Raw genomic sequence first — 16320 nt, forward strand, 5'->3', positions numbered from 1 at the left:
CGCAAACACAATGGCGCCTTCTGGCTGCTCAACATACACATATGCGCAGTACTCATACAAGCCTTATACCCGTGCGCCTTTCTTTCAGCTGTCAGAGCAGATGCTGGACGACGCTACTATTAATGGAGGCACGCACCCAGCGTACCCATTCTTGACTGGCCCCCCCTTAATGGGCTATGGTGGGCTATCTATGGGGGCCCATCATAGCCCATAGCCCACTGCGGGTTAAGCCATGGGCCCCTATTTACGGGCTTTGCGGAACGCTAGGTCTGCCTGCCAGTCACTGCCTATTTTAGGACAGGGAAAAAAAAAACCCGCGCAGGACGGGGTCTTAAAATGAACCTATTTGTCATTTACATCGCTCAGTCAAATGTGATTCTAAAAAGGCAGGCGCCTTCCTAAGATCCTCCTTCATATCCTCTTTAGGAATCAAAATCTAGAGTACAGCTACTCTTAGCTAGCTTACAATTCATCTCTTGTACTACACTTCTATAACATCATATATGTTTACAATACTCGATGTCTCACAAATGCAGGGTAGTTTGACATCACAAAGGGTGAGGATGCAGTGCCAAAAAAAAAAAAAAAAAAGCTGGCGATAGAGAGCGGGAGAGAAAGTGTGGGAAAGCAGGGATATACTATATAATCACGCGGTCAATTTACAAATGGTATATCTATTTTTTTCGGTCACGCGTTTCCGCAAGTCAATCTGCTCGATTTATGAGGTTGAGCTGGACCCTGAATCCATCCCTTTGGGTTTTGTGATTCAGTTATGCCCGCCTTTGAATTAAAGTGAAAGACAAATCAGAGTCGTAGCTCAAGCAAGCCAAACTAATTGTTCACATTCAACACAACCGGGCTGTACCAGAAAGAAGCATTATTGCACCGTAAAGGCTTCAATCCTAGCGAACGGTAGCTGGGCGTTCGACATCACGTCGCTCTCTTTTATATTCTGTCAGAAAAAACCATGTGAGTGTCTTCAGGAGACTCACTTTTCTTGATTGCGAGTCCAAAATGTTGATAAGTCTCCAACGGGTAAAAAGGATGGGAAGCCCACGGACTCAAGCAATTGAACAATCAACAGATAGAAGCCGAGTAAGCTAGCAACGAAGAGCGACGCCCCAGCACCCTAAAGATAAATAGAGGTCAACGGCCAGTCAAAATAGCAGTGAAGCAAAATGGTCTTGAAAAATACTCACTTTTACACATCGATCGCCAATGGCGGCATTTCCTTGCCCTAGTTGCCAATACGCCGAAGACAGAAGAAGGAAAACCAGAAGCAGAAACAGGAATATCACCGTGAATACCACATTGATGCGTGTTGAACAAATCAGGAAGATTAGCATCAGAATAGCCATTGTTATGAATAAAAACGCTGGTGTCGTCAGAACTGTTGATCAGATTTGAAAGCGTTCAGCTATACTTACCATAGGTATTCATGAAGCCTGCACTGGCTAGTCCAGCAGCCGTATCAGTGCCTGAAGATGAGTATGGCGCTATTGAAAGTAAGTAGGTTGATCACTGGATTAATCAGTAAATTATATAATTAGGGGAACTAACCAGCTGCGTTGAAAGCAGGAATCATTGTGGCTGCAAATGCAAACCAAAAGCCGCCTTGATAAGTATCAGCAACGTGAAGAAGGGTTTCCTCAGGGGATAGAAACAGTTACCTATAGTGCCAAAGACAACACAGGGAAAGGTATTTCCGATGATGAACTCAAGAATACTCGTGATGAGCAGCAAAAGACCACCAAGGAAGACGATAGGTCCACTGTTCAGTTCATCAGATGACACCCTGCCATTATTTTCTGTGGTCTCTCACATGAACGCAATTCCATTTCCACTAGCTCCTCTCCAGGCCATCAAGCAGCATGAAAGGGGAGTGGTGGTAATCACAAAGCCTCCTAGTGCTCTAGATGTTGAACCACCAAGTTAGATCAGAAGAAAAAGATTAGAAGATAGTATTCGAAGACTAACAATGGTGTTGGGTTTCCAACTTTCTTGGCTAAGGGTGATTGGCGAACAGTCATAGGAGTCAAATAAAGCCTTTCGAACTGTTCAGAAGACAGCGTGACCGAGGTTGGAACTGTGGTGAGACCATTCACTGTGTTCTCCTTGGTATGAAAAGTTGCCTTTGTCTCGCCATTTTGACTCATGTCACTATCCATGTTCCTTTTGCTAAGATAATTCTCTGTGGCAACACAGAGTAGACGTGTACACGATATCAGGAATGGGACTGTAAGCTCTAGAAAACGAGTTTTATGGGTCTTCGATATGCGGGGAATGCGGGACCTTTAACCTTCCCCAGACTCGGTGGCTGCGATGAACGATGGGGTGATTGACCTTTGCTCATTTTACTGCAGAAAGGAGGAAAATCATAATAATACTCCTTTTCGCCGCATCCAATCAGATGGTTAGGGTGAAATGTATTGATTTGCAGCAGGGGTAGATGAGTCTAGAGCGCGAGGTAAACTTAATTATGAAAAAAAAATAGATAGTCATAGGATTTACTTATTGGCTGATCTAATATTGATCAGTGTAGAATGTCGGTGTCCCGCATGCCCCCGGTTTTCAGAATGATTATCGTTAGTTTTGCGATATTGGTTTCCTCCCCACTCGCTATCTTGCTGCAGAAACTCTCGGAGATTGGATCCACAGCGGTAAAAAAGAGTTTGATAGTCTGCCTTCATGGGGGATCCCAAGACTGTTCGCCAAGACTCGAGCCTTACCTAGGTATGGTTCGGGCCATGCGGTTCCGAAATCTCATGCGGAGCCGCACAGCTGAGATCCATGGATAGATTAAGGCTCATCTCCGCATTTTACCCCGCGTTATCTTGGTCCAGTTAGTTCAGTCTGGGGAAGGCAGCTAGCCATCATCAGGAAGGTCATACATGCGGAGCCGCTCAGGTGGGTTTTCGAAATCTAATATGGCATTTGATGAACGTCTTCGAACAACTTGGGGGCTATATCTCATTAAATATCACTAGAGTCTGTGAGGACCCCTGGCCTCACTGACCTTTATAACCATCTCGTCATCTATGTATAAACAAAACTTGGTGCCCAGCTTTTACCAGATATACGGGTGACCGCATATTCTTTCTCCTCCCTCGAAGATATTATACTACGCAAATCCATTACAAGTCTGAACATGACATCCTACACTGAATTTGATATTCCCCGCCCCCGCAAGAAGGCTAGAAGATCTTGCCTATATTGTCAAAAAGCCCATAAAACATGCGGTACGCCTAGGTGCTCCTTTGATGCACAGCAAGTATTTCGAGAATTATAAGCTGACAAACGGCGGTAGGCAATGAACGCCCTTGTGGGCAATGCGTGAACCGCAAGACGCCATCGCAATGTGTTGACGGACATCGCAAACCGCCTAAATACCTCGATGAAAACACGAAGAAAACACACAAGGGTGGCTTATATCGCGGATATAATTCTCTGCAACATACCAAGTCTCAACAGAAAATGATTATAGATACCATGAGTTATGAGTCAGTTTGGTTCTCTTTTAGCGCCATTGCGTTCTCATACTAATCCTGGTGTAGTAATGAGGGCAACCCACAAGAACATAATGACAAGGGACCGATCCGAGATAGACGAGACCCATTTGAGAAATTTTTTGACGAGCTCATTGATTCAAACTTTTTCTATACCGAGCGCCCAAGTTTTAAATTCGGAAGTCAAGATCCTGGAAGTGCTGTTGTGAAAGAAAATGAAGATTTTACCCCTTTCTTCTCAAATGCCGATTACTTGACATGGTCAGAGAGATCTTCCAGTGTATCTGAAGAGAGTGAAGAAGGGAACTTATCTCAATCTATGGATGAAATCGGAGCCGGCTCGGGAAATTTACATAGGTATGCAAAAGACGAACAATATTCCGGATTTGCTATCAGCAGTGGTTGGTCAAGTACATTCTTTCCTTATGGGAGAGAATAGTCCCGCACCATTGCCGAGCACATCAGTGAAGAACAAGCGCAAAAGCGCAGTATCCTGGCAGTCTTGCGCTTATGGACAAGATGAGGTGGTAGTGAGAAAGCGATGGACCTTGGATATCTTGATTTGCGGAAATTTGCCCTTACCACAATTTTTTAGCTTGCCATCTTGTTGGTTTGTCCAGATAGATTGCAGTGTTCAATGTAAATTTACTAAATTTTATTTTATAAAAAAACAAGACTCGTACATAGATAAGGGTAGTCCAACAATTCCAGTATTTTTCTGCAATGCCTGGCCAACCGCCAATGCTCACCTAATTATGACCCCTCGGTAGTTTCTCCACCAAGCTGCATCTACACTTGTTTTTTAACTGCATACAAAGTACTGCTAACCATATGGGCCCATATAGGTCCCGTAACCGAATAGAGTAGTTCGGTTAAAACGTCAAATCGGATGAGCCGTTTGTGCGGCTCCGCATGCCCAGCTGGGCAGTGGGCTGTGCGCAACCCCTGCCCACCTTCCCCGCATTAACCGTTGCCACATCCCGAACTTGGAAGTCTACCTGACACTAACACACTAGCACAGCGCTAGGAGACTAGCACCAGAATAGGTGCATGGCACTTCCTAAAGGACACATTCCCAGTCAATCTGCCCGTTGTGTCTCGGTCTACGGAGTAGAAGGATTCCGGTTGCCCGACCTAATCCGTCTAGATAACATGCAATATGAGAATGGAGGCGACAAACCCCACCTCGCCTTTTTTAGGTCGAGAACCCCCACCTGGCACAGTTAGCTATAAAGCTCCAATTTCGCGCTCACCAAAGGATTATCCACTCAAACAGTATTCATTTTCTTCATCACTTTCAATACCTCTTATCAACATGTCCATTCCCGAGACTCAATGGGCCCAGGTGGCCGAGAAGATTGGAGGGCCACTTGTGCTCAAAGAGATCCCCGTTCCTAAGCCAGGCCCTGATCAGATTCTGGTCAAGATTCGCTACTCAGGCGTTTGTCACACCGATTATCACGCGATGATGGGTCACTGGCCCATCCCAGTCAAGATGCCACTAGTTGGTGGACACGAAGGAGCTGGAGTGGTGGTGGCCAAGGGAGATCTCGTGAACACCTTTGAGATTGGCGACCATGCTGGAATCAAGTGGCTGAATGGCTCCTGCGGCGAATGTGAATTCTGCAGACAATCCGATACCCCTCTGTGCGCCAATGCCCAACTATCCGGATACACTGTCGATGGCACCTTCCAGCAATACGCCGTCGGAAAGGCCACCCATGCCTCAAAGATCCCAAAGGGTGTACCACTCGATGCCGCCGCTCCAGTACTTTGCGCCGGTATCACTGTTTACAAAGGCTTGAAGGAATCTGGTATTCGTCCGGGCCAAACGGTTGCTATTGTTGGAGCAGGCGGTGGCCTTGGATCCCTTGCACAGCAGTACGCCAAGGCCATGGGTCTTAGAGTAGTCGCTATCGATGGAGGTGACGAGAAGAGAGAGATGTGCGAGCAGCTTGGCACTGAGGTATGATTGTGAAAGATCTCTACCCTAACATTCCCCTCCATGGAATATTAGAGCTAACCAAGCCATGAAAACAGACTTATGTCGATTTCACCAAGTCCACAGACCTCGTTGCTGATGTGAAGGCGGCGACTCCTGATGGTCTTGGTGCCCATGCCGTTATTCTGTTGGCTGTCTCAGAGAAGCCTTTCCAACAAGCTTCAGAATACGTTCGATCTCGAGGCACAATTGTTGCCATTGGATTGCCCCCTGATGCCTTCCTCAAGGCTCCAGTGATTAATACTGTCGTCCGTATGATTACCATCAAGGGAAGCTACGTTGGAAACCAGCAAGATGGCGTTGAGGCCCTCGACTTCTTTGCCCGAGGCTTGATCAAGGCACCATTCAAGCTGGCGCCGCTGGCAGACCTTCCCAAGATCTTCGAGCTTATGGGTTTGTCACACTTCCTCGCACTTGCATATAGACTCCAAGCTAACTTGAAATAGAACAGGGAAAGATCGCCGGCCGCTATGTGCTCGAGTTGCCGGAGTAAATGAAGGTTGGCCATTAGTTGACCATGCTATGGGGACAGATTATGGACTCCGGGATTGCTGTATATAGGGTGGGGATTTGCGTTCGAGTTATGTGATATATGAATTGAGATACTGAATTTGACGAAGTTTCAACGAATGACATACTACCTCTTGGGCATCTCTCTTTTTTATGCTAATCAAGATAGCACTGATGTTGATTTTGGGTTTTTAAAGTCATTCTCCGCATTTCACTCAGTCTCCACATTTGGTACCCGGCGAACTATGAGCTTGGTATTGAGTTTAGTCGGCAAACTGGCAACCTCCGGATCACGGACCCCGTGCTTGGGGTCAAGATAGACTAGATCGCACATCTTGCATCAAGGACTGTGAGATACGTGGACATCAACATCTTACTTTTGTACCAACCCGCGAAGTTGGAGGGGGTGGTAGGTATTGGAGCATAAAGCCAAATCCACATTTTCCATCTAGCCAGATACAGATAGAATGTCGAAATACGGTTTCCTTGCCTAGCTCAGAATATTTGAGATGAGACTGATCTACGGAGTAGTGAAATGCGGACATGGATGAGATAAACTTGGCTAGTACATGCTGTCCTTGTGACCAGTCCCCTACATCCAGTCACATCATAGGGAACTTCCAAGAGACCGGGATTGGCTCGTTTCCCGCTGTTAGCTGCAGACTAGTGCTGATTTCCGGACGAAAGGAAGTGTAAAAATGTAGGGAAACCCGGGAAAAGGGAGTGGCTACCCCAGACCGCGAGAAACATCGGGCCGGTCTTTTTCGATCTCGATTCTTTCCCCGCGCTCTTCACCCCCGGACGGTTCTCCACACCAGGGTTATTCCCGTTATCTATATAAGGCTGCCTACTACACCTCAGACTCTCACATACCACTCACATTGTGAAATTTATATCATCCTTTGACTCTTACTCATTAGTCATGGCGCTCTCTCAAACCATTGACACCCCAGTGCTCTCTTACGAGCAGCCTTTAGGACTGTAAGTTAGGCCTTACAACGAAAGAACTTCATACATTCAGCCAGTTATCTGACAGTACTTATTAGGTTCATTAACAATGAATTTGTGAAAGGTGTGGAAGGCAAAACCTTTGAGACAATCAACCCTCACGACGAGAAGCCAATTGTGGCCGTACACGAAGGCACAGCACAGGATGTTGACATTGCTGTAAAGGCTGCCCGCACTGCACTGAATGGAGAGTGGAAAAAGGTCACTCCGTCTGAGCGTGGCCGTCTCCTTACTCGTCTAGCAGACTTCCTAGAGCGCGACATCGACACATTGGCCGCTATTGAAGCTCTTGACAATGGTAAAGGAGTGACGATGGCCAGAGGTGATGTTACCGCCTCTGCGGGGTGCTTGCGGTACTATGGTGGCTGGGCCGACAAAATTTACGGCCAAACAATTGACACCGATCCTAATAGTCTGACCTATACGCGCCACGAACCGGTCGGCGTTTGTGGTCAAATTATTCCGTGGAATTTCCCACTCATGATGTTTGCCTGGAAGATTGGCCCTGCTCTGGCCACGGGAAATACAGTCGTTATGAAAACGGCCGAACAAACACCCCTTTCGGGGCTCTATGTGGCTAAGCTTATCAAAGAAGCTGGATTCCCCCTGGAGTGGTGAATGTTATTTCAGGATTTGGAAGAACTGCGGGTGCGGCCATTGCCGCTCATATGGATGTTGATAAGGTCGCTTTCACTGGATCGACTTTGGTCGGACGCCAGATCATGAAAGCAGCGGCCGATAGCAACTTGAAAAAAGTGACCTTGGAACTTGGTGGCAAGTCGCCGAACATCATTCTTCCCGATGCAAACCTTGAGGACGCAGTCGAATGGGTGAATCTGGGCATCTTCTTCAATCATGGACAGTGCTGTTGTGCGGGCTCTCGCATTATTGTCCACGAAGCTGTCTATGAAAGATTCTTGGAACTTTTCAAGAAGCGAGCAGAGCAAAATAGGGTCGGAGACCCATTCCATGCCGAGACTTTCCAGGGACCACAGGTATCCCAGATCCAATACGACCGGATCATGGGTTATATTGAGGGCGCCAAGGGTGCAGGCGCCACAGTGGTTACAGGTGGTGATCGGCATGGTAGCCAAGGATATTATATCCAACCGACGATCTTCGCTGATGTGCACGAGGAGATGACGATTGTGAAGGACGAAATCTTTGGACCTGTGTGCACAGTGCAGAAGGTCCATAGTGAGGAGGAGGCCATTCGGGCTGCTAATGACACAAACTACGGTAAGTACTACACTACTTTTCATATTCGATTTGAATCCCACGGTCTGACATGATCAAACATAGGCTTGGCCGCAGCCGTCCATACCATGAACATCAACACAGCCATTCGAGTATCCAATGTCCTCAAAGCGGGGTGAGTCAATTCAAGAACCAAAGTGGGTCTCCAGGGGGGATGAATTTGCTGACGTATACTTTGAAACAGAACTGTGTGGGTTAACAACTACAACACGCTTCACTACCAGATGCCCTTCGGTGGGTTCAAAGAATCGGGAATAGGCCGAGAGCTTGGATCGTATGCCCTGGAGAACTATACCGAAGTCAAGACAGTTCGTGTGCACCTTGGTCAGTCATAAGTTTCAGACCGGAAGGATTTCACTTGTTTTATGCATTTTGTACATACCCTGAAATATCAATCCCACCATTTGACTGCGCCAAATGCGGGAATTTCAATTCCTGGATAAGTTTGCGTAGTGGTTGGCTATTCTTCTCAATTTATCACCAACCAACTGTAGATGTTTTCCGTTCGATCAAGACATGCACTGAATCGGCCCCTCAATTTGAAGACAAAATATCCCCCTCCGTTCCCTAGCGCATCCGATTTGTCGATCATCTTGTAGATCAATCTCCAAAGTACGATGATATTGCATAGACTGCGACGTAGCTGCAGGCATGCCGGTGACCATATACGGGTACTACGGGGGTGGTTTAGACGATTGGTTAGACCAAGCTCCGCTCCTTTTTCGGGATTCAGCGCGCCCAGGCATACGCCACGTTCTAAGCTGTCGTGTAACATCAAGATGATCAGGCACACAGTCCTAGATAGATCCTAAGTTGGAGGCATACTGTGGATCTCCCATGTCTCTCCTTTGATCATATCATCCAGTATAGTCGAATCTAGAGTATAGATTGTATAGAACATATAAACTCATCCCCAACCTTGGAAGGATGATAACCCGTGACCAAATTAGCTTTTCCACTTTACCCCACTCAAAACTTACTCCGCTTCACGTGTTCCCCCCAAATATCTTCTCTGCCTTCGTTCTGGCATGCAACTCCATCTACTTTGACATGGACTCCCGCCGACGTCAGCTCCATAGCTGTGATCCCTGTCGTAAGGGCAAAAGAGGCTGCGACGCACCTGTTTGTGAACATGTCTCGGTATCATTCACAGATGCTGACTTTGAGACTTAGAAAGAACGACAGAAGAATACGTTCAGTTCTTGCTCAAACTGCACACGCTGGAAAAAGGAGTGCACATTCAATTGGGTCTCTTCAAAACACCTGGACTCGAGAGGAAGTCGAAAGCGAATAAAGCCAAACCCAAGCACAGCTATAGGCTCTAACGAGGAAGCTCATGATGAGATACTACGCTCTGCCCAAACGCAACCTGCGAATGTCGAGGAATTGCCCGAATCGCTTGGCTCCTTTGAATCTCCCTATTACACCGCTTCCTTATCCTCTTTGAACACGGAAAATCACTTCCTCGAGTCATCCCAGGTAAACAATTTAAATGATGGCCAGCTTCAATTATTTCCTTGGGAAGGAAGCATCCCATATAATTTGCAAATCAACAACTCCAATCCATACGCATCTCCGGAGTCTTCGGTGGAATCTGACACCCAGACTGAACCTTTTGACGTGACACCACAAGCTGTCCGTGGCACGTACAGCTTATTACCACAACAGCAGTACCCATCCAGCTCTCATCTCAAATCAACGGTTCCGGTGTGGAAACAGAGTCAACACAAACGACCATCAGAATGTGCATCTGACCGAAGCGCAAATCGAGAACAACAATTGAATTTTTGCATTGCTTCCGAAAACACTGCTAAACAAAACGCTCGTGCGACTATGTCACGCAACCTGATCCGCATATACCACGATAGTATGGAAAATGCTCTGTCATGCTGGTTGACCGAGCACAATTGTCCTTACAGTGACTCAATCACTCAAATGCTTCCTCATCGAGAGATGCAAGCGTGGGGTCCGAGTTGGTCAAACAGAATGTGTATTCGTGTCTGTCGATTGGATCGCGTATCATCTTCAATACGTGGCAGGGCTTTAAGTGTGGAGGAAGATCTGAAGGCGGCTCGGGCGCTTCATCTAGCGATCATGGCGTTCGCATCGCAGTGGACTCAACATGCACAAAAGGGTACCAGTGCATCAGTTCCATCGGGAATCGACCATGATGAAAGGTCTATCCGAGAGAAAGTTTGGAACGAAGCAAGACACGCTTTGGAGCATTCGAGCAACATTCCGTCTTTCCGCATCGCTTTTGCAAACATTATCTTCTCTTTGACACAAAGTCTTCTGGACAGAGGACAGGATGCAAGCTTGGGTGAGCTTTTGGAAAACGATCGTGCGCCAATATATCTTGAAACTGCCAGCCGCCAAATTTTCACTTTTCGGCACAAGTTTACAAGACTGCAACGAGAGGCCGTCCCCAAAGTGAGAGAGCTTGAGAGAGGATCGATAGATCAGACAACGGAGAATGTTCCGGGGATGCACCAGCCTTTAGAGCCTAAACAACTCGATCCACTCCTGGATAACCAAGAACACCGCACCACCATAGATCTCATGTTTTGGCTGGGCGTTATGTTTGATACTTTGAGTGCTGCAATGTACCAGCGTCCTTTAGTTGTGTCAGATGAGGATAGTCAAATTTCATCGGCCTCGCGGCCAAAGACTGCGCCTGGAGACCAGATAGGTTTTGATCAGTGGAATATTTCATCTGCCCCTATACGTGGGAAGCAAGATGTGTGGGGAGACTTATTCCTTCGTTCCTCAATGAAACGTCAGGGATCGGGCCAACTCCAGCCGAGGTGGCCATGCTCGTACGAAGAGGCTGCATCCGTACTCTCGGAGGCAACTCCTGTCAAAGTGCTCCTCTATCGCCGGGTGACTCAGCTTCAAACTCTGGTTTACCGCGGTGCAAGCCCCGGAGAAATCGAAAATGGTATTCAGAGAGCCCTCCTAGTCTGCCAACACTGGGATTCCACGTACCAGAGTTTCATGCTCGATTGCGTCAATCATCATGAACTGCTTCCCTCTCGCATACAATCGTGGTATGTAATCCTCGACGGTCACTGGCACCTCGCTGCGATGCTTTTGGCAGACGTCCTTGAGAGCATTGACAAAAGCCGGCTTGGCTCCGATGCTGCACGCGAGGCTCGACAAGCTACACAATTGGTCGCCACGGTTCGAACAAATAATGCATTAGCGGTTGCTGGGCTTGCCCGAGCTTCGATTCAAGGACAGGAGTCGTTCATGGAGCGCCAGTTTCATGATTCACTTAGTGAAGTCGCCTTCCTAGTTGAACCTTGGACGGCTGTACTGGTGCATTGTTTCGCTAAAGCGGGATACATCCTGCTTGAAAGTTTGAATATTCCTGTGGACTGCAATGTTTATAGTGAGTGTTTGCGGCAAAATTGTGATTTTTTAATCCGCGCGCTTCAATATCTTGGAAGAAAGTCTGATATGGCCTTTTTGGTGGCTCGGAATTTGTCAAGGTCGTTAGAATCAAAGCTTACCTGAGCATCATGAACGGATCAATTGGGCAGACGATTGGCTCTTCACGTTAGGAGAAGAGGCTTTACAGATGAGCAGCTAAGGAAAACTTGTAACATCAGGGAGAAAGCAAATCGACTCAGGGATGACTTGCTCAGAAATGAAGTACCTAACTTTGTTTATTTTTCACAATGAGTCATGAATAGTGATGTCTATCATCCGTTGGCTTTACTGAATTATCCTTAAATCATTGGATAATACAGCCTTCAAGTTACTGTCTCCTACAACACATACCGAAAGAGGATTCAATACAAAAGGGACAGTAACAGAGGTCTGGAGAGCTCTCATTTTCCAATAATATGCCACTAATTACCTGCTTCTACAATTTCTAGGTTGTCATAGGCTTGAAGGGAAGATCAGTAGGACTTTTTGACTAGAACCTAGAATGGATAGCTGGTTCTGAGCGTGATATCAGTTTAGGTTGGGCAGGTCAACTTGAGTATGCAAACATACTATAACAGTTCGCTCTTTTGCTCTAATTAAATTTGAACTTGGTGTCCAGCCAAAGGAGGCTGTTCTCATTCCTCTGCATATTGCTCTCGCTAGGAAAGCCACGACAGCATATACTGTAGAAGCGTCATGTTGTCTGCTTCATACAACCCCTTTGTAGCATTGTAGAATAGCCAACAAGACTTTAAGGGGAAGTTAAATGAGTTCAATGACTTAAAGTTATTATATGAAAACAAACATGGCCGTCCCCAATTTGGATGAAACACTATGGATTTAATCCACCAGTCCAGTATTTCTCCTGGGTTTCGCCGTCAAGAGTGTTTCGGACATAGACGATCGCCTTCCTAAAGCAGCTCTGGAATAGTGGACTGATCGGCATATCTCCACCGGGCCCTCTCGGGCTTTCGAAACCACACATCCACTCTCATTTCACTGTTAAAGTATGTTATAGAAGGGAGGAGTGTCAAGCAATACCTTATAGCCTGAACTCGCAGTTACATATCTTTTGGTTCCTAATTTTATCTTGACGCATTGCTTCCTTTGCGCCTATAGTTTTCTTTGCACTCTCGTTTACTTTCGTTCACAGTCACTCTTTATATACTAACAACATCAACTTTTATCATGAAGTACGCACTTGTTCTCACGGCTATTGCCGCTGTTGCCTCTAAGGTCGCCGCTGTCGGTGTCTCGGGCACCCCTGAAGGTTTCGCATCTTCTGCCACAGGTGGCGGCGATGCCACCCCTGTCTATCCTACCTCTACCGATGAGCTGGTCTCATACCTCGGGGACGACGAGGCCCGTGTTATCGTCTTAAGCAAGACGTGAGTTGAGATCCCAAGGTTGCTGTGGGTGGACGATGACTGACAGCGGAATGCTAGTTTTGACTTCACCGATACCGAGGGCACCACCACAACCTCCGGTTGTACTCCTTGGGGTACTGCTTCCAACTGCCAAGTCGCCATCAACAAGGACGACTGGTGCACCAACTACGAGCCTGATGCTGCTACTACTACCGTCACCTAGTGAGAACTTCATCACCTGGAGCATCATAGACATCTCCCCGATGCTAATCCATCTCCCAGCAACAACGCTGGTATGCTCGGTATCACCGTTGGCTCTAACAAGTCCTTGATTGGTGAGGGCACCAGCGGTGTTATCAAGGGTCGTGGTCTGCGCATGGTCAACGGTGCCAAGAACATCATCGTTCAGTACGTATAAAATCCCTACCTCGGCTTTGAGCGCGAAAGCTTCATTACAACTCCCGCTGACTGATTTGCTATAGAAACATTGCCGTCACAGACATCAATGCCCAGTATGTCTGGGGTGGTGACGCCATCACTCTCAATCAAGCTGATCTAGTCTGGCTCGACCACATTACCGTAAGTTGCTCCCACAATTCTTCCTGCCGCTTCACATAGGCTGACTTACCATTCAGACTGCTAGAATTGGTCGTCAGCACTACGTTCTGGGTACCGAAGCTGACAACCGCGTCTCTATCACCAACAACTACATTGATGGTGAATCCGATTGGTCTGCCACCTGCGACGGTCACCACTACTGGAACGTGTACCTTGATGGCTCTAGTGACAAGGTTACCTTCAAAGGCAATTACCTTTACAAGACCAGCGGTCGCGCACCCAAGGTCCAAGACAACACCTACCTCCATGCTGTCAACAACTACTGGGATGACAACTCCGGCCACGCCTTCGAGATTGGCTCGGGTGGCTACGTTCTCGCGGAGGGTAACTACTTCTCCAACGTCGACACTGTTCTCGAGGAATCCTCCTTCGAGGGTTCTCTCTTTGCTTCTGACAGCGCCTCCAGCACTTGTGAGTCCTATATCGGTCGCTCTTGTGTCCCCAACGTCAACGGGGGCACGCTGTCCGGCTCTGCCGCAACTGTTCTAGAGAACTTGAAGGGCGAGACTCTCGCCACTGCCTCTGATGCTAGCACTGATCCGGCTGGAAGTGCTGGTCAGGGAAACCTGTAGACAGTGTCGTGTGTTTGGGCTGGGGGATTCCTCAAACTTTTGTTGCGGGACAATCGCTGCAAACTCTTCACTATATTACAGTTCTTGTAGAAAGAAGCAAGTAGGAGAAATCCATACCAACTTTCTGGAACTTTCTGACTGGCTGGCATAGGTGGGAACAGAGGAGACAAAATCATTCACGCCTACAATCTTGATCTTTGCCGTTTTAATACTGTCTATATCTCACCATGGTCAATTCTGCTCCTGACGAGGACATACCTTGTTGGCTTGGCCCCTTGTAACTTGCCGATTTGTAATTATTGTCTCTAAAATAGCAAACAAGCAGCATAATGTCAATGTAGCTTCACTTATCTGGTACCATGGACGTGTCTAGCAACGAAGACCAAATGCCTCATCTGACTATAATTGTCCAAACCTTTTTCTATATACATACTTCGGAGTATCTAGAATCTGTAGGGTCGGTAATTTGGATGAAGATAGGTTTTCTGTAACCGAGGCTTCCAAGTTCAACCGAAATTCCTGTGGTAAATTAGATCTGGCCGCGTCAGCATTAGATTGGTAATCACTTTTTCTCTCCTTCACCACTACGATTATCCCAGTAATTCTGTTCATACCATGGCCTCGCCAGTACTAAAAATGTCCAAGAAAATACCTACCGATAAATCCAAGCCCTACATACCCCTCGCTGGCGGCGCAGATGACGGTTGGTCGAAAGACGGCGAAGCGACAGCTACATGCTACTGCGGCGCCATACAACTTGCTTTTGTGCGTATGATATATTAACATCAAGTATCGCACACCAATATTAACAAAAGAAAACTACAGCCAACCCAAGGTCCCGGTCTAGTTGACACGTTCCTCTGCCACTGTTCAGACTGTCGTAAAATCACCGCCTCCATGTTCGCCTCCAATTTTATAATTGCAGACACCCACCTGAGACACATACGCGGCCGCGAGAAGCTTCAAACCTATAGCCAGTCTCGAACAATCGGTTCCGGCCAAAGCATGACCAACTTCTTCTGTTCAATTTGTGGTTCGCTTATGTATCGCGTGGGCGAGGCGTACCCAGGAAGCAGTATTCTTCGCATCGGAACAGTGGATGATTTTAACTTACATGAGACTAAGTTGAGGCCGAGGATTGAGCAGTATACAAAGGATCGGGTAGGGTGGTTACAAGGCACGGAGGGTTTTGAGCAGGTTGAAGGGAGTGCGTATAAACCAAGGAGAAAAGGGCCGAAGATTTCGCTTTAGCTCTGCTTACACGAGGTAAAACACTCATAAGCGAAGATTAGACCATGAAATCAAATGAATATGTGGTATGCCACTGAGTTAAATAGGCAGTATAATAAATATCGAAATGATAGTCATTTTCGTGTTTATACCGCCGCAATGCCTAAAAACGGGTCTGTATCATGGGCCCAAAGCCTAACCCAATGCCCATGAATGGGGGCCCGCAAGGCCCAATCAAAGCCCATTATTAATCATAACTACGATAAAGCTAGATCTGATTGGGCGATGACATTGATCAATACTGCCCAGGTGTGCCCCAAAAGAAGGAGGGAAAAAGAAAAAGAACCGCTATGTGAGTGACACTTGGGTCATTGGTGAGCCGGGAAGGTGACTTGGATTCCGCAATTACACCCGAGTCATGAGGATCAAGTGCACTAAGCGACAGTCTACATGTATTAAACCAGGGCACACCCGAATTCTTGTGAAATACATTGGTATTGCCGAGGATACTTACAACAAAACGTAGACCTACGGAGTGTAGAGCCCGGGTTCAAACCCCAGGCTATACGGGATTTGGGGTTTCCCATTCGGAGGGAAGATAAACATTGAGTGGAATGGCTCCCCAGGGGACAGGCGCAGGTGAGTCCACTCCAATTATTCGGACAGGCATTGTTATTCTACCTCAGGTGTGGGGGGGAACTTAATTCAAGCATAAAGATGAGTGAAGAATACTACATCGCGGGCCATAGCACCGGCTAAGGTTAATATTTTTCAATTATTGGGAGAGTCATTATTGTTCTATCTCAGAGGTGTAGAAA

At 47.1% G+C, this 16320-nt stretch overlaps 7 protein-coding genes across 7 annotated transcripts; 6 read left to right on the forward strand and 1 right to left on the reverse strand.

The window, feature by feature from the left end:
- Positions 1–988: 988 nt before the first annotated feature.
- Positions 989–2168, reverse strand: N7500_007674 (uncharacterized protein; the record flags this gene model as incomplete). The annotated part of the gene is made up of 7 exons (XM_056678818.1): positions 989–1129; positions 1200–1375; positions 1428–1496; positions 1561–1614; positions 1671–1771; positions 1823–1912; positions 1978–2168. 7 exons carry the CDS (start codon positions 2166–2168, stop codon positions 989–991), a joined length of 822 nt encoding a protein of 273 aa, XP_056529190.1.
- Positions 2169–4821: 2653 nt separating this feature from the next.
- On the forward strand, positions 4822–6001 carry N7500_007675 (zinc-dependent alcohol dehydrogenase; the record flags this gene model as incomplete). Its single annotated transcript, XM_056678819.1, has 3 exons — positions 4822–5472; positions 5547–5901; positions 5955–6001. 3 exons carry the CDS (start codon positions 4822–4824, stop codon positions 5999–6001), a joined length of 1053 nt encoding a protein of 350 aa, XP_056529191.1.
- A 939-nt stretch (positions 6002–6940) lies between these two features.
- Positions 6941–7644, forward strand: N7500_007676 (Aldehyde/histidinol dehydrogenase; the record flags this gene model as incomplete). The annotated part of the gene is made up of 2 exons (XM_056678820.1): positions 6941–6999; positions 7065–7644. 2 exons carry the CDS (start codon positions 6941–6943, stop codon positions 7642–7644), a joined length of 639 nt encoding a protein of 212 aa, XP_056529192.1.
- A 50-nt stretch (positions 7645–7694) lies between these two features.
- On the forward strand, positions 7695–8618 carry N7500_007677 (Aldehyde/histidinol dehydrogenase; the record flags this gene model as incomplete). The annotated part of the gene is made up of 3 exons (XM_056678821.1): positions 7695–8265; positions 8329–8398; positions 8468–8618. The coding sequence occupies 3 exons, from the start codon at positions 7695–7697 to the stop codon at positions 8616–8618; spliced, it is 792 nt and encodes a 263-aa protein (XP_056529193.1).
- A 715-nt stretch (positions 8619–9333) lies between these two features.
- Positions 9334–11707, forward strand: N7500_007678 (Zn(II)2Cys6 transcription factor domain-containing protein; the record flags this gene model as incomplete). Its single annotated transcript, XM_056678822.1, has 3 exons — positions 9334–9405; positions 9457–11641; positions 11676–11707. 3 exons carry the CDS (start codon positions 9334–9336, stop codon positions 11705–11707), a joined length of 2289 nt encoding a protein of 762 aa, XP_056529194.1.
- Positions 11708–12903: 1196 nt separating this feature from the next.
- N7500_007679 (polysaccharide lyase family 1 protein) lies at positions 12904–14272 on the forward strand (the record flags this gene model as incomplete). The annotated part of the gene is made up of 5 exons (XM_056678823.1): positions 12904–13103; positions 13161–13304; positions 13365–13490; positions 13565–13661; positions 13718–14272. 5 exons carry the CDS (start codon positions 12904–12906, stop codon positions 14270–14272), a joined length of 1122 nt encoding a protein of 373 aa, XP_056529195.1.
- A 636-nt stretch (positions 14273–14908) lies between these two features.
- On the forward strand, positions 14909–15523 carry N7500_007680 (GFA family protein; the record flags this gene model as incomplete). Its single annotated transcript, XM_056678824.1, has 2 exons — positions 14909–15037; positions 15098–15523. 2 exons carry the CDS (start codon positions 14909–14911, stop codon positions 15521–15523), a joined length of 555 nt encoding a protein of 184 aa, XP_056529196.1.
- Positions 15524–16320: the final 797 nt, after the last annotated feature.

Source organism: Penicillium coprophilum (genome assembly GCF_028826855.1).
Source record: "Penicillium coprophilum strain IBT 35676 chromosome Unknown utg000005l_segment0_segment0, whole genome shotgun sequence".
Taxonomy (NCBI): Eukaryota; Fungi; Ascomycota; class Eurotiomycetes; order Eurotiales; family Aspergillaceae; genus Penicillium; species Penicillium coprophilum.